Source organism: Piliocolobus tephrosceles, chromosome 21 (genome assembly GCF_002776525.5).
Source record: "Piliocolobus tephrosceles isolate RC106 chromosome 21, ASM277652v3, whole genome shotgun sequence".
Lineage (NCBI taxonomy): Eukaryota > Metazoa > Chordata > Mammalia > Primates > Cercopithecidae > Piliocolobus > Piliocolobus tephrosceles.
This window is the reverse complement of record NC_045454.1, coordinates 2,453,331-2,474,315: the sequence shown is the minus strand read 5'-3', so window position 1 is coordinate 2,474,315 and position 20,985 is coordinate 2,453,331. Positions and strand designations below refer to the sequence as shown.

At 45.2% G+C, this 20,985-nt stretch overlaps 1 protein-coding gene across 1 annotated transcript in view; it reads right to left on the bottom strand.

Annotated features, from left to right (window-relative positions):
• NLRP8 (NLR family pyrin domain containing 8) overlaps positions 1–10,945 on the bottom strand; it is a 45,635-nt gene extending 34,690 nt beyond the window's left edge. The window contains exons 1-3 of the mRNA XM_023184419.2: positions 10,579–10,945; positions 5,860–5,934; positions 2,463–4,059 (exon numbers count right to left, since the gene is read on the bottom strand). Coding sequence (XP_023040187.1) covers positions 2,463–4,059; positions 5,860–5,934; positions 10,579–10,945 — 2,039 coding nt within the window. The remainder of the gene's footprint in view (positions 1–2,462; positions 4,060–5,859; positions 5,935–10,578) is intronic.
• Positions 10,946–20,985: the final 10,040 nt, after the last annotated feature.

Genomic DNA, 20,985 nt, shown 5'->3' with positions numbered 1-20,985 from the left:
GAGGCAAAGAGAATTGCTTGAACCTGTGAGGCGGAGGTTGCCGTGAGCCAAGATCATGCCATTGTACTCCAGCCTGGGCAACAGAAAAAGACTCTGTATCAAAAAAAAAAAAAAAAAAAAAAAAAAAAAAAAAAAAAAAAAAAAAAAGAAAAGAAAAGAAAGAAAGAAATAGTTGAAAGCAATCCAAAAGTCTATCAAGGGGGAAATAGTTTAATCATCTCTAGCACACCTATTTTTCAAAGAATACTTCATTGAAAAGGCATGCATAGACATTGCCAAGACACAAAGATGAAAAAAGCAATTTTTAGAATATTTACACTAGCATGTAGTTTTTGTATAAAATTTAAATCCCATGAAATGGATTCATCCATTTTTGCATCCATCAAATACATAGAAATACAAATAAGTAGGAATGATACCAACTCCCTCCAGGAACCCACACAAAAATGATCAGTGGACTAACCAATGTGAAAGAAACGTGTCATGTCTTAAGATTTCTGCGGATGTCAGGGCTTAAGACTATGCAGCGTTATAGAAAGACATTGTGATTCACTGTGATTAGATTCTTGAGGTCTTAGTCGGGTGACCAACAGTTATCACCAAGTTGAACATCAGGCTCTGGTGTTTATTCCGGAACCTCCCTAATAACAGGTCCTCGGGGACTGGAGGGCTCCTTGAATGTGATTTTGTGGCGTGCGTTGGAATTGCCCAGGTAAGTTGGGAGTAGACATAAGAAAAACATGGTTCGGTGTAGCCATTCAATATTGGAGTGAACAGAATTCATTCTACCTGTGGCACGCCTGGTCTCACTAGCAGCTGAACAGGTAGGCCTCTGTCACAACTGTTTCGGCACTGACTGGGTGGGTAAGTTAAATCTTTTTTTTTTTTTTTTTTTGAGACGGAGTCTCGCTCTGTTGCCCGGGCTGGAGTGCAGTGGCGCAATCTCAGCTCACTGCAAGCTTCACTTCCCGGGTTCACGTCATTCTCCTGCCTCAGCCTCCCGAGTAGCTGGGACTGTAAGCGCCCGCCACCATGCCCGCCTAATTTTTTTGTGTTTTTAGTAGAAATGGGGTTTCACCACGTTGGCCAGCCTGGTCTCGAACTCCTGGCCTCAAGTGATCCACCTGCCTTGGCCTCCCAAAGCGCTGGGATTACAGGCACGAGCCACAGCACCCAGCCTGTTTCTTTTAATTCAAGACGGACAAGATATTTTTACACGGAAAGAAAGACCCTCTAGAGGTGTACTGTCTGATATGGTAGCTACTAGCTGCATGTCACTATCTACACTTAAATTCACTAAAGTTAAATAAAATGTAGATGTTCATTCACTCGGTCACACCAGCCACATTCCAAGAGCTCAGAGGTCGCATGTGGCCAGTGGGTCCCGTATTGGATAAGACAGATTCAGGATGTCTCCATCATCACCTTAAGTTCCACTGGGCAGCACTTTTGAAACAAAAAGCTTCTGATTCACAAAAGTAGGAGTGAGGCTGGGCGCAGTGACTCGTGCCTGTAATTCCAGTGCTTTAGGAGGCCAAGGTGGGAAGATTGCTTGAGGCCAGGAGTTGGAGATTAGCCTGGGTGACATGGAGAAACCTCATCTCTCCAAAAAATAAAATAAATAGCCAAGCATGGTGGTGCATGTCTGCAATTCCAGATACCTGGGAGGCTGAGGTGGGAGAATCCTGTGAGCCCAGGAGGTTGAGACTGCAGTGAGCCACGATCATAGCACTGCACTCCTGGGCAACCGAGAGACGCTGTCTCAAAAAAAGAAGTAGGAGTGATAGATGAAGCAAAGTCCCATCTTTATGGGCACGCAGCACAGAGGGAAGGAGGGTGAACAATGTATCTTTTTGCGCAGGATTCTCCCAGATTTAGCACGGAAAGTCCTATATCCCAGGAACACCTTCAGCCCTGGCAGTAAAACCAAAGCTCTGGGTCCGAGAAATCTCCTTAATCCTAAACAAACTGGGACAGTTTGTAAAACAAACCTGTACCACCCTAGATACATGTTTATCTTAAAACAGAAGTAACTGGCCGGGTGCGGTGGGTCACGCCTGTAATCCCAGCAATTTGGGAGGCTGAAGGGGGAGGATCACCTGAGGTCAGGAGTTCAAGACCAGCCTGGCCAACATGGTGAAACCCTGTCTCTACTAAAAATGCCAAAATTAGCCGGGTGCAGTGGCAGGCATCTGTAATGCCAGCTACTCAGGAGGCTGAGGCAGGAGAATCGCTTGAACCTAGGAGGGGAGGTTGCAGTGAGCCGAGATCGCACCACTGCATTCTAGCCTGGGCAACAGAGTGAGATTCTGCCTCAAAAAACAAAACAAAACAACAGAAGTACTGTGCAAACTAGGCCAGGTAAGCGATCAGAAAGGTTTGCAGATTGACCCCTAAACACCCAGGAGACTGTAGTCAAGGGCCCCGGGTAGGATGAGCTCCCCAAGGACAGAAGCACTTACTCAGAGCCAGGATGGGAGCCGGAGCTGAGCTTCCACACGTTCTTGAAGTTCAGGGTGACGGTCAGTTCCACCTCCTGCAAATGTTCACAGCGCTTCAGGCAAAAAGCAGACACCTGAATGTCTTGATTGTTGCCAATTGTCAAGACAACTTTACGGTAATTATTTAGGGCTTGGCTTACAAAGGCTTCCTCCCGGATTTCATGCAGATAGTAGAATAACTGCGGGACCCCACTGCACGGAGAAGGTGGCTCACATTTCTGCAACCGAGGTATGACTTTCAGCAGTTTCCTCTTATTATTGAAAGACACCTTGCATCCGAATGACTGTTCCACGGCCGAAGCGCAGGTCCCGTTTAGAAAGCCGAATAAGAAAAGTCCCATGTGAGAGAGAGAGCTTTTGCTTCCTCTGGCACTCGCTATCAGGCGCTGGATATTCACGTGGCTCAACACATGAAAATTTTTGAGTCTTTGTGGGAAACAGAGAACATAAAACAAGGCCGCAAAAAATTCCTGAAAAATCAGGAGGGTAAAGGCATAACGGTCTTCCTCACCCGCAATTCTTCGAAGAACACTCATGCCGAGGAAGGCGGCGACTCCCGTCTGATCCAACTTGGCTTCCTCAAGGTCTTCTTTACCGAACACCCATTTCCTGTGCCACATGCTGTCTGCGGCCAAGTGACACAGACCCTCCAGTTGCGCTTGGTGGATCTTTCTGGAAAAGTTCTCAGCTCTGGTGGGAAACAAGCTGGAAATATACCGGACGAACACAGAGGTGGCATTTGGACATGCCTGTGTGAGATTGTTTCCTCTCTCCATTTGCTGCTTCAGACCAGAGCAGACCATCCAGCAAACCACAGGGACCTGGCACATGGAAAAGAGAATGGTGTTTTCCATGGCGAAACTCAAGACTCGATCTTTCTCTCTGTGTCCAAAATACATCTGGAAATACTTGATTTTTTCCGTCGTATTAAACCCCGGAAGGGTGACGAGAGAGGGACATTTCAGCAAGGGCTTGCATGTCGGCCAAGAGGTACATCTTATCATGATCAGTAGCGTGGCCTCCGGAAGCATCCTTTTGCTCAGCAAACTGCTCAGTAGGACAGACCCAGGCAATTTCTGCCTCCAGTCTTCGCTCAGGTCCTCCGGTCTGTTGATCAGGGTAGATGTGAGCTCCTCAAAACCATCCAACAGCAGCAGAAGTCGGTCTGGTTTGGACATAATCTTTGCCACAAGGTCCTGAGATCCAGGCCACTTGTGCTCTATCAGCTCGGCGAAGCTATGCTCCCTTGTCTGGTTCATCTCTTGGCAATGGAAGTAGAAAGCACACCAGAGCTTGTGGGTATAGAACCTGTTACTGGCCCACTCCAACATCACCCTTTTGGCCAGGGTTGTTTTTCCAATCCCAGGAACTCCCTGTATGACCACGGTCTTGGGCTGTCTACCCTGGGGTCTTTTGGGTAGAAACAGACATGGTAAGTACTCCATGTGCCTGTGTACATCTTGGTAAAAGAAGTCCCTCTGGTTTCCAGGCCAAGTCATAAAGTTCCATGTGGGGAAATACTTGCCTATCACATTCAATTTGTACTGCTGTATTTTACCTAGATTTGTGAGATGGGAGAAATAAAAGGTATGGCATTAGAGTTAATCATGAGAACTAATAGAGCAATAAGAAAACCAGTCTCTATATCTACTTGAAGCCCCGTGATGCCCTGGCATAAATGAAATAACCTTTCCTGATACTATTGCATCAATTAGGAAGCAGCAATGAACAGAAAACTCAACTTGAAGTGGCTTAAACAAAACAAGGACTGCTTTCTACGCGAGAAGTATGGCGGGTGTAAAGCTGTTGAAATTACATTCAGTAGCTCCATAGTTTCAGGTCCAGCAGCATCACGATTCTCTCAGCCCTTTCTTTGTATTTCCTGCCTCACAGATGTAAGATAGCTGCTGTAGTGTTAGCTGTGTTATCTGCATTCAAATCAGAAATACCTGGGAGGGCTGGGTGCCGCGGCTCATACCTGTAATCCCAGTACTTTGGGAGGCTGAAGAGGGTGGATCACTTGGGGTCAGGAGTTCAAGACCAACCTGGCCAACATGGTAAAACCATGTCTCTACTAAAAATACAAAAATTAGTCAGGTGTGGTGGTGCACACCTGTAATCCCAGCTACTCAGGAGGTGGAGGCAAGAGAATTGCTTGAATCCAGGAGGCAGAGGTTGCAGTGAACCAAGATTGCGCCACTACACTCCAGCACAGGTGACAGAGTGAGACTGTGTCTTAAAAAAAAAAAAAAAACAGGCTGGGTGTGGTGGCTCATGCCTGTAATCCCAGCACTTTGGGAGGCCAAGGCGGGCAGATCATGAAGTCAGGAGTTTGACACCAGCCTGACCAATATGGTGAACCCTGTCTCTACTAAAAATACAAAAGTTAACTGGGCATGTAATCCCAGTTACTCAGGAGGCTAAGGCAGGATAATCACTTGAACCTGGGAGTTAGAAGGTTGCAGTGAGCTGAGATCATGCCACTGTACTCCAGCCTGGGCGACAGAGCGAGACTCTGTCTAAAGAAAGAAAGAAAGAAGGGAGGGAGGGAGGGAGGGAAGGAGGAAGGAAGGAAAGGAAGGAAGGATTGTATGCGTGTGTGTGTGTTTTGTTTTGTTTTGTTTTTTTGAGATGGAGTCTCATTCTATCACCCAGGAGTACAGTGGCACGATCTCACCTCACTGCAACCCTCTGCCTCCCAGATTAAGCAATTCTCCTGACTCAGCCTTCCGAGTAGCTGGGATTACAGGTGCCCACCACCACGCCTGGCTAGTTTCTGCGTTTTTAGTAGAGATGGGGTTTCACCATGTTGGCCAGGCTGGTCTCAAACTCCTGACCTCAAGTGATCCACCCCCGCTCAGCCTCCCAAAGTGCTAGGATTGCAAGCGTGAGCCACTGCCTAGCCTGGTCTGGTTTGTGTCTGTTTTGTTTTTCTTCAAGGTGGAGTCTCCCTCTGTCGCCCAGGCTGGAGTGCGGTGGCGCGGTCTTGGCTCACTGCAACCTCCGCCTTCCAGGTTCAAGCGATTCTTCCACCTCAGCCTCCCAAGAAGCTGGGATTATAGGCGCCTGCCAGCACGCCTGGCTAATTTTTTTTATTTTTAGTAGGGATGGGGTTTCCCCATGTTGGTCAGGCTGGTCTCAAACTCCTGACCTCAGGCGATCTGCCCTCCTCGGCCTCCCAAAGTGCTGGGATTACAAGCGCGAGCCACCTCGCCCCGTCTCTTTTTGCTTAAGTTCTGATTGCAGAAGAGACACTGGATATGGTAACTTACAATCTGCCTTGCCTTAGGAACTAAGTGGCTCATCCCAATCCATAGCCCATGTTTTCACCAGGGTCTGCTATGATGCAGGCACATACCAGATTCTCCTTTCTCCAGCTTCACCTGTGTTTCTCCCACATTCAAGTCCTCTGGTTCCAAGGTAGGTAGAATGGCTGGAACAGAAAAAAGGAGGCTGTTCCATGGGAATGATAAGATCTCGGTAGCAGGGAAACAGCATGGAGCCAATGGCCTTTTTAGGACAGAGGCGGCCACACGTCTTAAGAGTCTCACCCTCTCACCACCTCCGTTCAGGGAGAAGAAAAATCACCTAGATCTCTCTATCACAGGAATTTTAGGAAATGAGAAAAGGTGTTGTTCTGGGATGCACTAAGTAAGGTGTTCCACAACACGTTATAAATGGATAGCACAGCCAGACACTGAGGGAGAAATATAGAGAAATACACACCTATGTGTCTGTAAAATATATGCACAGTTTAATATCTACGTAGGTGTGTATCTATGCATCCAGTCGGCCCTTCGTATCCACGGGCTCTACATCTGTGGAATCAACCAACTGAGGATGGAAAAAAAATTAAAAACACAATAAAAATACAACAATAAAATAATACAATTGAAAAACCAATACAAGGCTGGGCACTGTGGCTCACGCCTGTAATCCCGGCACTTTGGGAGGCTGAGGCAGGAAGATTGCTTGAGCCAAGGAGTTTGAGACCAGCTTGAGCAACATAGCAAGACCTCAACTCTACTAAAAAAACAAAAAATAATTAGCCGGGCGTGGTGGCACACCTGTAGTCCTAGCTACTTGGGAGGCTGAGGCAGGAGGATCACTTGAGCCAAGGAGTTTGAGACCAGTTTGGGCGACATAGCAAGATCTCAACTCTACTAAAAAAATAAAAAATAATTAGCTGGGCACGGTGGCATGCCTATAGTCCTAGCCATTCGGTAGGCTGAGGCAGGAGGATCGCTTGAGCTCAGGAGGTGGAGGCTTAAGTGAGCCATGATCATACCACTCCACTCCAACCTGGGAAATGGAGTAAGACCTTGTCTCAAAAATAAAAACAACCAATACAGGATAACAACTATTTACATAGCATTTACATTGTATTAGGTATTATAAATAATTTAGAGTGATTTTAAGTCTGCGGGAGGATGTGTACAGGTTCTATGCAAATACGATGCCATTTTATATGAAGGAGTGGAGCACCGATGAATTTGTTCAGTACCCTTGAGGGACAGCCTGGAACCAATCCCCCATGGATACCAAGGAACTTCTAGTTTAATATCTATGTATGTGTGCACATACGTGTACACATGTATATCTATATATACACACACATGTATAGTCATTGATTCTTGTTACGCCTGGTAGTTCTCGTCTATAAAATTCTTGTGAACACCGAATTCACTAATACTGAACCATTGCTCCCAGGAAAATGCAGGGTTTATATCCTGCTCGCCTCTGGTTACAATATTTTCATCGACTGATCAATATAAAAACTTGTCTTACATGTGTTTTTGTTTAAAGACACCTTACTTAGTATGTATTGTTGATTATTAACACTGAGCTCATGGCCAAGCACACTGATAAAACTCAGCTAACACATGTATTTTCTCCCTAAGGCACAGCACAGCCTTCTTGCCCTGAGGAAGACAGAAAGGCACATCAGCACTAGTTTGGGTACCTTTTTTTTTTTTTTTTTTTTTTTTTTTGAGACGAAGTCTCACTCTGTGTCCCAGGCTGGAATGCAGTGGTGTGATCTCAGCTCACTGCAACCTCTGCCTCCTGGATTCAAGCGATTCTTCTGCCTCAGCCTTCCAAGTAGCTGGGACTACAGGTGTGCGCCACCACGCGAGGCTAATTTTTGTATTTTTTAGTAGAAACGGGGTTTCACCGTGTTAGCCAGGCTGGTCCCGAACTCCTGACCTCATGATCCTCCCGCCTCAGCCTCCCCAAGTGCTGGGATTATAGGCATGAGCCATTGTGCCCGGCCTGGGTACTATTTTAAACAGCAAAACCACCCACTCAAAGCACAGAAGTGAGGCACCAAATAGACGTGGAAACGGCGCTGGCTTACAGGGTGAGAGCTGAAGCCAGAAGGCAGAGTGTCGCCTTGTTTGACCTCGGCTGGGAGGTCAACTTGATGTCTCTGCTGCGTTGCTCTCTGGGAATGATCTTGAGAGCACTGTAAGTATTGATTTGGGGGTCACGAATACATTTTAATGAGTAGGTACATTCATGAATACAGAATCCATGAGAAATGAGGATCAACCGTGTCGTGTGTGTGTGTGTGTGTGTGTGTGTTTCTTGAGATGGGAGTTCTGCTTTTGTCACCCAGGCTGGAGTGCAGTGGCGTGATCTTAGCTCACTGCAACCTCCGCCTCCAGGGTTCAAGCAATTCTCTTGCCTTAGCCTCCCGAATAGCTGGGATTACAGGTGCCCGCCACTATGCCCAGCTAATTTTTTTTTTTTGTACTTTTAGTAGAGACCGGGTTTCTCCATATTGGCCAGGCTGGTCTCGAACTCCTGACCTCAGGTGATCTGCCCACCTCTGCCTCCCAAAGTGCTGGGATTACAGGCATGAGCCACCTTGCCCGGCCTCTCTTTGTGTTTTCATCAGGTTTTAGTCAACATTAACATTTTTCTGTTTAACACGATTTTCTCTACCACTGGGCCATGGAGTTTCCATCCCCTCTGATTTTCTTTTCCATTGACTCTCTCTCCTTTCCACACGATGAGCTATTTCCTCCTGTGTTAGGTCCCAACCTTAGCGTCACTTCCTCAAAGAGAACTTCCTGGGCTGCCTTATCAAAACAAAGTTCCTTTTCACAATCAATTACTCTCCAGCCATCTAATATTCGAGCAACTATAACATGCTAGGTGCTGAGCCAGCTCCTGGGGTGCTAGTGGCTAAGGAGTTATTGGGCACCCAGTCTCCTGTTGTTTATGTTTAAAACTGTGGAGCTGATGTCTTCTCCATTCTTACTGATGAGACTGACTACTTGTAACATCGGCTATTGGGAGAGGCAGGTTCATAGCTCCTATCATGTTTCTGGATTGGTGTATTTTTCCTTTAATACAGTAGTTCCCCCTTCTCTGCAGGATCTATGTTCCAAGATTCCCAGTGGATATCTGAAACTGTGGATAGTACTGAACCATGTAGATACTGATTTTTATTTTATTTTTATTTTTTTTTTTTTTTGAGACGGAGTCTCGCTCTGTTGCCCAGGCTGGAGTGCAGTGGCCGGATCTCAGCTCACTGCAAGCTCCGCCTCCCGGGTTTACGCCATTCTCCTGCCTCAGCCTCCCGAGTAGCTGGGACTACAGGCACCCGCCACCTTGCCCGGCTAGTTTTTTGTATTTTTTTAGTAGAGACGGGGTTTCACCGTGTTAGCCAGGATGGTCTCAATCTCCTGACCTCGTGATCCGCCAGTCTTGGCCTCCCAAAGTGCTGGGATTACAGGCTTGAGCCACCGCGCCCGGCCTGATACTGATTTTTAAAAATACATACCTAGGCTGGGTGTGGTGGCTCATGACTATAATTCCAGCACTTTGGGAGGCCGAGGCAGGCAAATCACCTAAGGTCAGGAGTTCAAGATCAGCCCGGCCAACATGGTGAAACCCCATCTCTACTAAAAATACAAAAATTAGCCGGGCGTGGTGGTGCACACCTGTAATCCCAGCTACTAGGGAGGTTGAGGCATGAGAATTGCTTGAATCTAGGAGGTGGAGGTTGCAGTGAGCTGAGATCGCACCACTGCACTCCAGCCTGGGTGACAGAATGAAGACTCCGTTTCAAAATAGAAAAAAAAATGCATACCTAGTTATGATAAAAGTTTAAATTATAAATTAGGTACAGTAAGAGATTAATAATAATAATGAAATAGAACAATTATAATACTATACTATCATAAATGGTATGGAAATGTGGTCTCTCTGTGTCTCAGAATATCTCACTCTACTGTACTCATCTATTTTTGGCCATGATCGGCCATGGGTAACAGACTTCAGAAAGAAAAACGTTGGATAAGGGGACGACTGTAGTCCAGCTCTGCTTTATACATATGGAAGATGAGCTTTTGGATTACAGCATCCTCCAGTGGGACTGACCCTTTGTTGCTGCAAAACGGCCTTTTAAAATCTTTAACCTTCTTGCTTTAAATATAGCACTGCTGACATCACCATAGCCATACCAGCTTTCTTCTGTTTACTGTTTCCACAGCATACGCTTTTGCACTATTTTACTTCCTACTTCTCCATGTCTTCATTTGACCTTCACCGCATATAAGCAGTATTCAGTAAAGGTTTTAAAAAATATGCCCTTATGGGCTGGGCACAGTTGCTCACACCTGCAATCCCAGCACTTTGGGGGACCAAGGTAGGCGGATTACCTGAGGTCAGGAGTTCGAGGCCATCCTGGCCAACACGGTGAAACCCCATCTCTACTAAATATACAAAAAAAATTAGCCGGGTGTGGTGGTGGGCGCCTGTAATCCCAGCTACTCAGGAGGCTGAGGCAGGAGAATCACCTGTATCTGGGAGGTGGAGGTTGCCATGAGCCGGGATTTTGCCATTACACTTCAGCCTGGGTAAGAAGAGCGAAACTCTATCTCAAAAAAAAAAAAAAAAAAAAGAAATGCCAGTATGACTGTCTTCGCCTTTGGGTTAGATCTATTATCTTCCTCCACTATTTGCATTCTTGCTCAGATGGCCAATAAGCGATAGGGGTGGTAAGTAGAGTATTTAGTTGCCCAGCAGCCAAGCTCACCCTGAGTTTATCCACCAGATCAATACTCACCATTTATCTCTCTGCGTACTACAGCACACATGTTTTCACGGTTCATCCTGGCAAAGATGTTTGAAGTCACATCCCAAGCTTGTCGTCCAGGGAAACGCTCTATCAAGAGATGAACCACCTCTGCCCAACTGGCTGTCTTGACCTGGTCCCAGGTGATGGGCATGGTGCCAGTTCTGAATTCATTCAGTAATAACTGCTTGAACCATTGTAGCTCCTCTTTGCTCACATATCTCATGTACAGCATGACCCCATTTTCACAGGGGGAGCCGGGGTAGCAAGAGAATGTCCAGGGTGGATTACAAGAACTGTGAGTGCAGGAGGATGAAAAGGGAACGGGGGTGTCAGAGGGTGGATTCACATCACTCATCTTTAGTCAAGGCAGAGAACACCTCAGTGTCCACGATAAACACAACTGATCAGAAGAGAGAAACACGAGACCTGCAGAAACATAAAACAATAAAACAAGAAGATGAAAACACCACCCAAGAAGACAGATTAATGTAACGCTTACTTGGCAGAGTATTCTGCGTGCCGCGTACTCCCTTTACCTCCTTTCCTCAAAGATTCTCTGCCCTGTGGAAAAACTGAAGATGCACTGAATGTTTGGGATTAGTCCATTAGACTGATGGATTGTTTGTAGTTTTTATTCTCTATGCCTCCTTTTGGGAAAGAGGCAAGCAAAATATCAAAACCTTCACAAAAGGTTTAGCAAAAAGAAAAATGAGAAGCAGGTAAAATAATTCAGTGAAGCTAAAATCTAGAAAATATATGGTTGGTTAGAAGGTTCTATTAGATTAAAAGTGATCTCAAATTCAACAAAGTTTTTAGTCTTAAAAAATGGATCATGTATTAGAGAAATGCAAATCCAAACCACAATGAGATGTCATCTCACACCAGTCAGAATAGTGATTATTAAAAAGTCAAGCAATAACAGATACTGGTGAAGTCGCAGAGAAGAAGGAACACTTATACACTGTGTGTGGGAGTGCAAATTAGTTCAGCTACTATGAATGACAGTGTGGCAACTCCTCAAAGACCTAAAAAGAGAACTACCACTCAACTCAGCAATCCCATTACTGGATATATATCCAAAGGAATATAAATCATTCTATTATAAAGACACATGCCTGCATATGTTCGCTGCAGCACTATTCACAATAGCAAAGACATGGAATCAACCTAAATGCCCATCAGTGATAAACTGGATAAAAAATGTGGTACATAAACACCATGGAATACTATGCAGCCATAAAAAAAAGTGAGATCATGCCCTTTGCAGGAACACAGATGGAGTCGGAGACCATTATTCCTTAGCAAAACTAACACAGGAACAGGAAACCAAATACCACATGTTCTCATTTGTAAGTGGTAGCTAAATGATGATAACACATGGACACACAGAGGGAACACCACACACTGGAGTCTGTTAGAGGCTGGAGGGTGGGAGGAGGGAGAAGATTAGGAAAAATAACGAATAGGTACTGGGATTAATACCTGGGTGATGAAATAACCTGTATAACAAACCCACCCTCATAACACATTGGCCTATGTAACAAACCTGCATGTGTACCCCGTATCTAAAAGAAACGTAAAAAAGAAATTAAAAAAAAAAAAAGACCATGGGTGTATTTTTGTCCCCCCTGCCCCAACTTCCAATAATAGTTTACTTGTTATTTATTTATTTATTTACTATTTATTTACTTAGAGATGGAGTCACACTCTGTTGCCCAGGCTGGAGTGCAGTGATGTGATCTCGGCTCACTGCAACCTCCGCTTCCCGGGTTCATGCCATTCTCCTGTCTCAGCCTCCTGAGTACCTGGGACTACAGGCGCCCACCACCATGCCCAGCTAATTTTTTTGTGTTTTTAGTATAGACGGGGTTTCACCATGTTGGCCAGGCTGGTCTCAAACTCCTGACCTCAAGTGATCCACCTGCCTCAGCTTCCCAAAGTGCTGGGAGTACAGGCGTGAGCCACTGTACCTGGCCAATAGCTTCTTATTTAACACTTCTCCCTCTTATAACTTATGTGACAACCAAGGTGATCTGAGGTGGGCAGATCACTTGAGGTCAGGAGTTTGAGACCAGCCTGACCAACATAGCGAAACCCCATCCCTACAAAAAATACAAAAATTAGCCAGCTGTGATGGTGGGTGCCTGTGATCCCAGCTACTCTGGAGGTTGAGACATGAGAATTGCTTGAACCTGGGAGGTGGAGGTTGCAGTGAGCCGAGATCACACCACTGTACTCCAGCCTGGGTGACAGAGCTGGAACATGTCTCTAAAAAATAAATATCAAAACAACTGAACTCATGGATATAGAGAGTAGAAGGATGGTGACCAGAGCCTGGGGAGGGTTGTGGGGGGTGGGGAGGAAAGTGGGGGATGGTTAATAGGCAAAAAAAATTAGAAAGGATGAATAAGACCTTGTATTTGATAGCACAACATGGTGACGATAGTCTATAGTAATTTAATTATACATTGAAAATAACTAAAATGGCATAATTGGATTGTAACACAAAGGATAAATTTTTGAGGGGACGGATACCCCATTCTCCATGATGTGGTAATTATGCATTGCATGCTTATGTCAAAGTATCTCATGTACCCCATAAATATATACTTCTACTATGTACCCAGAAAAATTAAACATTAAAAAGCAAGCCAGGTGTGGTGGCTCACACCTGTAATCCCAGCCCTTTGGGAGGCCGAGGCAGGTGGATCACCTGAGGTCAGCAGGAGGAACCGTCATACTGTTTTCCATTTTCCATCCCCATCAACAATGCACTAAAGTTTGATTTTCTCCACATTCTTGCCAACACGGATTATTTTCCATTTTAAACATCGCTATTCTAATGGGTACACATTTTTAAAAGACAAAAGTCTGTCATCTCCATCTGGTTCTGTGGTCGAGTCTTGATCACCCTAGAGTCCATAAAACTTTAAGTTTTGGTAAGAATTATATCCCATGAATCCTTTTCCGTCCATTTTACAAAGGAGAAAACGGAAGTTGAACTAAGTTAAGTAAATTCAGCCCAAGCTGTGAGTGTTGGAAACCAACAGTTGGAACCTAACCAAATTCCTGAGCCCATGAGCCGAGCCGTGAGGGTGACTGACACCTGCGTTTATTGAGAAGGAATATTTGCAGAGGGGCAGTGTCAAAGTCAGTGCTGCTGAATCCTGCAGCTTTCTTCTCTGTGCCTCGCGATTTCTTCCTCACGTCTACAGCGCTTTTGATTTTTTTCCGACTGCATCTGCCAGTGGCTACCCTAGACCTCTGGACACCTGGAGACCTCACGATGTCTCTTTCAGGTCTTAGAATTTTGCTAGTGCTGTGAGTCTCCTGGCTCTCCGATCCTCAGAGCTGAAAGAAAACTTGGGAATTTAGGACTTCACTTCGGGGTCAGAAAAGCTGAGTTTCAGAGATGGGCAAGGATTTTCTGAATGAGAGCTGGTAATGTTTGCAGTTCAATCTCTAGCTCTCACTTTTGATTTTCAATATGGACCCACTGGGTGCGGCCAACTCAAGGGTCTAGCCATTGTAACTGTAAGGAAGTGGATGATGAGGAAAAGAGAAGAGAACAAAACAAAACAAAACTCACCCTTGCAGAGAATTATTCTTGCTGGCTCCTTCCTGTCCAAAACATCTCCCAAAGCAGACATCACCTGGTCTGCCCCACCTGGCAACCCTTATAGGTGCCGGGGAATTCAGGCAATTGGCACCTTCTCTTCCCATTGGCGGAGGCTGGCTCACTAGAATTCCTCTGCATTGCACCGATTGGAAGGCATTTAGCTCCCTTGATTCAGAATGAATGGGCTGCAGGTCTTGATCCTACAGGTGCTTCCAATTTGTTAAGGAAACTCTCCCTTGCCTCTTAGGTCTAGAAGAGCAAGTAACAGAAAATTACATGTTTCGAGAGCTTCCCAGGCTCCTTAGAAGGCTAACACCGTGTTCAGTCCGAAAGAGCCACTTCCCATTTGGAAACATCAAGAGTCATTCATTGGCTCATCTTGTTTACATGTTCATCTCTTCTACTTGGGATAGAATTGTATCGAGCAAAAGGAGAGTCTCAAGATCATCAGGGCCCAGTCTAGGGCCCACATCCAACGGGCTGAGTCTCAGGGAGACCCAGAGACAGAGCTTGTGGGAAAAGGAGAACTCACCAGCAGAGTACAAGGGAGGGGCGTTGGGAAGGACTGGCTTGAGGAATTTTCTTTTAAAAAAATCACCTATAGTTGGCCGGGCACCGTAGCTCACACCTGTAATCCCAGCACTTTGGGAGGCCGAGGCGGGCGGATCACCAGGTCAGGAGATCGAGACCATCCTGGCCAACATGGTGAAACCCTGTCTCTACTAATAATACAAAAAATTAGCCGGGCGTGGTGTCGGGCACCTGTAGTCCCAGCTACTCAAGAGGCTGAGGCAGGAGAATGGCATGAACCTGGGAGGTGGAGCTTGCAGTGAGCCGAGATCGAACCACTGCACTCCAGCCTGGAAGACACAACGAGACTCCATCTCAAGAAAAAAAAAGTCACCTATAGTTGTTGGGGAGAAAACCCACAAGATAACCAACTTTATCAAGTTTGCATCAACTCATGATGGAATATCACCAGTTTTTACATAGGAGTTTTACATTTTTTTCAATTTTATCTTATTGATATATTTTTGAGACAGGGTCTCGTTCCACAGCCCAGGATGAAGTGCAGTGGTGCGATCATAACTCACCCCGCAGCCTCGGCTTCCTGGGCTCAAGTAATCTTCTGCCTCAGCCTCTCGAGTAAACGGCATTACAGGAAAGGGGTCCCGGTCCAGACCCCCAGACAGGGTCCCTGGATCTCATGTGAGAAAGAATTCAGGGCGAGTTTGTAAAGTGAAATCAAGTTTATTAGGAAAATAAAGGAATAAAGAATGGCTACTCTGTAGACAGAGCAGCCTGGAGGCTGCTGGGGGCCCATTTCGATGGTCATTTCTTGATGATATGCTAAACAACGGGTGGGTTACTCATGCCTCCCATTTTTAGACCATACAGGGTGACTTCCTGACGTTGCCATGGCCTTCATAAACTGTCACGGTGCTGGTGGGAGTGCAGCAGTGAGGACGACCACAGGTCACTATCGTGGCCATCTTGGTTTTAGTGGGATTTGGCGGCTTCTTTACCGCAACCTGTTGTATCAGCAAGGTCTTTATGACCTGTATTTTTTGCCGTCCTCCTATCTCATCCTGTAACTTAGAATGCCTTAAATATCTGGGAATGCAGCTCAGGAGGTCTCAGCCTCAGTTTAACCAGCTCCTTTTCAAGATGGAGTTGCTCTGGTTCACATGCCTCTGACAACAGGGACCATCGGTGCATGCCAGCACTCATGGCTAATTTTTTTTTTTTTGTAGAGACGGGGATATCACTATGTTAAACAGCCCGGGCTGGTCTTGAACTTCTGGCCCCAAGGGATCTCCTGCCTCAGTCTCCCAAAGGGCTGGGATTACAGGTACCTGCCATCAAGCCCGGGCTATGTATGAGTTTTATGTTCACAAGGGTATGATGATGTGTCTTCAGACATCAGCAGAGAGAAAAATCAAAGGTAAAATAGTTTTCATGAGGTTTACAGGAAATAGCCAAGAGTGTGTTGTCAAACTTTGAGGATTTTCGGCCATCTCATAAGTAAGTAATGAGATATAATTTTGAACTTGCATTTCTCTTATTATATAGAGGATTCAGCATGTTTTCAGATGGTCAAGAGTCATTGGCATTTCTTTGCTTATAAACAATTATCAGTTTCTCCATTTCATTTTGGTAATTTTTCAAAGCTCTTTATAGATTAGACATATAGGCTGGGCACGGTGGCTCAGGCCAGTAATCCCAGCACTTTAGGAGGCTGAGGCAGGTGGACAGTTTGAGGTCAGGAGTTCAAGACCAGCCTGACCAACATGGTGAAACCCTCTCTCTACTAAAAATACACACACAAATGAAAGATTAGTTGGGCATGGGAGCACATGCCTGTAATCTCAGCTACTTGGGAGGCTGAGGCAGAAGAATCACTCGAACCCGGGAGGCGGAGGTTGCAGTGAGTGGAGATGTCACCCCTGCACTCCAGCCTGGGTGGCAGAGCGAGACTCTGTCTCAAAAAAAAAAAAAAAAAAAGAAAAAAAAAGTTAGGCATGTAAACGCTTTCTGATATAAGTTGCACATATATTTACCAGTTTATAGTTTGTCTTTTTACCTTGCTTAACACATCTTTTGTTATGAATGCTTAAAAAACATTTGTAATTAAATTTGTTTATTTTTTCTCTTAATTGCTTTTGAATTTTAAATGTTCACTAAGAAAGCTTTCCCCACCATCAAGTTTGAGAGGAATTCAATTGTTTTCTGGTGCTTCTCAGGTTTTATTGATGCATGTAAATCTCTGATGTGCTTGAAAATTATTCTGTGGTGTAGGAAACAGATCACCACGCTTATTAAAAATCAATTTCCCTCACTTATGAGTGCTGCAGTATTTATCAAATTTGTATATGTTAATAATTCTATTTCTGAATTTTCCACTCTGTTCCTTTGCTCAGTCTGTTTGCACATGTGCCAATACTATATTTTAATCATAAAGGCCTCATGGTAAATTTTAATATCTGCTAGGTTTAATCCCTCTTCCTTACTCCTTCTTTTCAGGATTTTCCAGGCCATTCCTACAAATTCGATTTGTCCAGTTGAATTTTATGATCAGCTTCTGCACCTCCAGGCAAAACTTTGATGTATTTGTATTAGAGAGAAGTGATATATTTATGAGGTGGAGTTTTCCATGCAAAAACGTGGTATTTATTTCTTTAAGGCTTAAGTCCGCTTTTGGGTCTTGCAGACCTGTATTTTATAGTTTTTCTTATGTCAGTTTTGGATATTAAGTTTTTAAGCAAGCATTTTATTTTCCTTTTTTCTCTTTTTGCTATAGTAAATAGGGGTGTTCTTTTCCACTGTTTTATTTTTGTTTGCATATTTGAAGTCTATTGATTTTTGAATACTTATTTCATTACCTGCTGTATTACCAATTTCTCTTGTGGTTAGGAGTTTTCTCATGCAGTCTTTTGCATTGTCCAGATAGGTAATCAAGTTTGCAAATATAGTTTTACCTGTTGCTTTTCAATTATTATACCTCTCGCTAATTATTTTCCAATTACCAGTTTAAAGCCTGTAACCTGAGCTTAAAACTAGCTAACCCTGTTGATAGAATTGGTTGACATCTCCAGCAGAATGTTGAATAGCAGCGGAGTTACGACTCTCCTTGTCTTGTTTCTGACTTCCGTGGAAAACCCTTTGTGTTCATGATGGAGTAGATGAAGGAGCATTTCTCCTGCATTTGGAAGAAGAAACAGTCCTGTAAGTGGCGGCAACAGTGATTTTAATGTCTCACGAGCTCGTTCTCCCTCTCATCTTTCATTGCCCTGTGAGATCTCCCAGATGGTAGGAGGGGTGATCACAGGCATTACTCACATCTGTGGGTCTTTGCCGGCGTGGATGGCTCCCTTTACTTCAGGACAGTATGGTTCTTAATTAGAAACCCAGTTCTGCCTCCCAGCCTGAATAAGCCTGTGATTAGCTAGACCTGGAGGAGAAAAGCCAGAGCTCATAAGTCTCAGCTGAGTCTTGGCTTCTCAACTGATCCCGAGTTGTGCTGGGGAAAGGGAGCGGGAAGAGAGCTATAAACCAGGAGGCCCTGAGACACAGCTAAGAGGAGACGGACCCAAGGGCTGGTCACAGGTGAGGAAGGGATGGCGGTGACCACTTCCGTGGGGGTTTCCCGAGTCAGAGCCTCTGGAAACTCGTGTGCGATTCAAAGTCCGGTTGGTAAGAGATGTCTCCTCTCTCTGCGCTAAGGCTTCGTCTTTCTCTGGGACCTTTCCCTCCACTGTATCCTGCTGGTGTTTTCTTCCTCAGGAGCAGGAATTGATTGCACACACTTCCTTCTTCAGTTAGAAGCTTTCCACCTCCTCAACCAAGGGGATTCTGCAGTTGTGTGAGACTTTCTAGCTGAATTTCTCTGTTCCTGTATTTTTTTTTCCCCCTCCAGGGTTTTTGCACTTGCTGTCTTCACTGACCGCTCTACCTCCTAATCCTCTTCCCGCCCTCCTTGGCTCCTTCTGATGCATGCTTCAGGTTTGGAGGAATTTCCTTTCGAGTCCCATGTACTTGGCCTCCTTGCTGTGTAACTTCATGGCACCATGTGGGTCTCACACCCAACGTGCTTCATCCTAATTACAGTCGACCCTCTTTGTTTGTGGATTCCATGTCTGGGGAATTCATCTACTCGCTCAGATCTGCTGGCAACCCCCAAATCAATATTTGCAGAGCTTTCCAAGTCATTGGGACGTGCACAGAGCCAGGGAAAATTCGAGCTGAGGTCAGAGAAGGCAGTGCTGGTGGATCTACTTAGGGCCCTATTTTTGCATTTTTGGGCTTTTTGTTGGTGACTTTGCTGTCTTAATGCCCCTTCGTGTAGTGTGGAAGTTCCGTTTGGTTCTATACACACCAGAAGGGATGTGAGTTCTGAAGACAATGCATGTGTTAGATGAGCTTCATTCAGGCATGAGCTACAGTATTGGTGGCGGTGGGCTCAGTGTTAATGAATCAACAATATGTATTCAATTAGGTGTACTTAAACAGAGACACGTATAAAACAAGGTTACGTATTGACTAGTGGATGAAGATGTGACCAGAGGCTCATGGGAACCTAACCCTATAATCTTGGAGGAGTTGTTGATGGCTAATGTGATACCTCAGTTCTTGTCTCCTTGGTTTAAAAATTTAAACAAGAGACATATGAGAAAAGAAGTGCAGCATGGAGTAACTTTTTTTTTTTCTTTCTCAAGACAGTGTGGCTCTTGTCGCTCAGGTTGGAGTGCAGTGGCGTCATCTCGGCTCACTGCAAACTCTGCCTCCCAGGTTCAAGCCATTCTCCTGCCTCAGCCTCCTGAGTAGCTGGGATTACAGATGCCCACCACCACGCCCGGCTAATTTTTGTATTTTTAGTAGAGACGGGGTTTCACCATGTTGGCCAGGCTGGTCTCAAACTCCTGACCTCAGGTGATCTGCCCACCTTGGCCTCCTAAAGCGCTGGGATTACAGGTGTGAGCCACCGTGCCTGGTCCCCTTGCTCAGCTTCTACTCGGTGTTCGATGATGCCTTAATGCCATTTGAATCTCAAATAAGTTTTTTCCCTGGTCTTTACCCTCCCTGCTAATACCTGAAAGGGTTTTTTTCCATGATGTTTCAAGTTTTCCTCTGTGTGCCCTTCCCCATCTTTTCTCCAACAGTTTCTGGAGTAGTTCAATGAATTTGGGCTGCCAGGGTAGGTCCTAACATACATCTCTTATGGAGATTTCTCTTTGGGAGACATGGGGGTGGGGCGGTTCACACACCAGTAGCTTCAAGTGTAGTGTTTTGGGCCAGGCATCGTGGCTCATGCCTGTAATCCCAGCACTTTGGGAGGCCAAGGCCTGTGGCATCACCTAACGTCAGGAGTTCGAGACCAGCCTCACCAACATGGTGAAACTCTGTCTCTACTAAAAATACAAAATTAGCTGGATGTGGTGGTGTGCACCTGTAGTCCTAGCTACTCCAGAGGCTGAGGCAGGACAATCACTTGAACCTGCGAGGCAAAGACTGCAGTGAGCCGAGATGGAGCCATTGCACTCCAGCCTGGGCATGAGAGCAAAACTCCATCTCAAAAAAAAAAAAAAAAAAAAAAAGTCTTTTTGTTCTGCTGTCTTTCTGTTGCCTTCAATGCTACCTGGTATTTTGAGATGACCCAGCACACGTGCTGGACCAGGTTCTACAGGGGAATAGCGGCAGATCCGTCTCAATCACCGTTAGCTGCCTGGTGGCCAATAGTGTGATGGGCAGAACTCAGCCTTGACTTCTGTTTTCTCTCTTTGTTACCCCTTCTCCCTGATTAGTTCCCCCGTTCCCAGCTCTCAAATGTCTTTGATCTTTACTGTGACCAATTCACCTCAGTGTTCTTTTTATCCACATTTCAGGTGAACCCTCTGAATGTGAGTTGGTAAATACCATCAGGAAACTGTAACTTTTCTAGGCCAGCTGTCACTGTTTTAGTAAGGCAGATAAGTCAGGTGCTGATGGCATCCTTCCTTCTGGGATGGGATGAAAGCGAGTGATCTTGAGTCTAAATGAGGTTGCCAGAGAAAATACCCAGTTGAGTCAGGATTTCAGATAAACAACAAATTTTTTTTGGCATGCATATGTTCCAAATATCACTCTTGTGTATCCAAAATTAAAATTAAACTGGAATCAGCACCCTATGGAATTGCACTTAAGAAAACAACAAATAACTTTCTAAGTATATCCCAAATACCATTCATTGTTTACCAGAAATTCGAATTTAACTCAGCATCTTGTATTTTTGCTGGTCG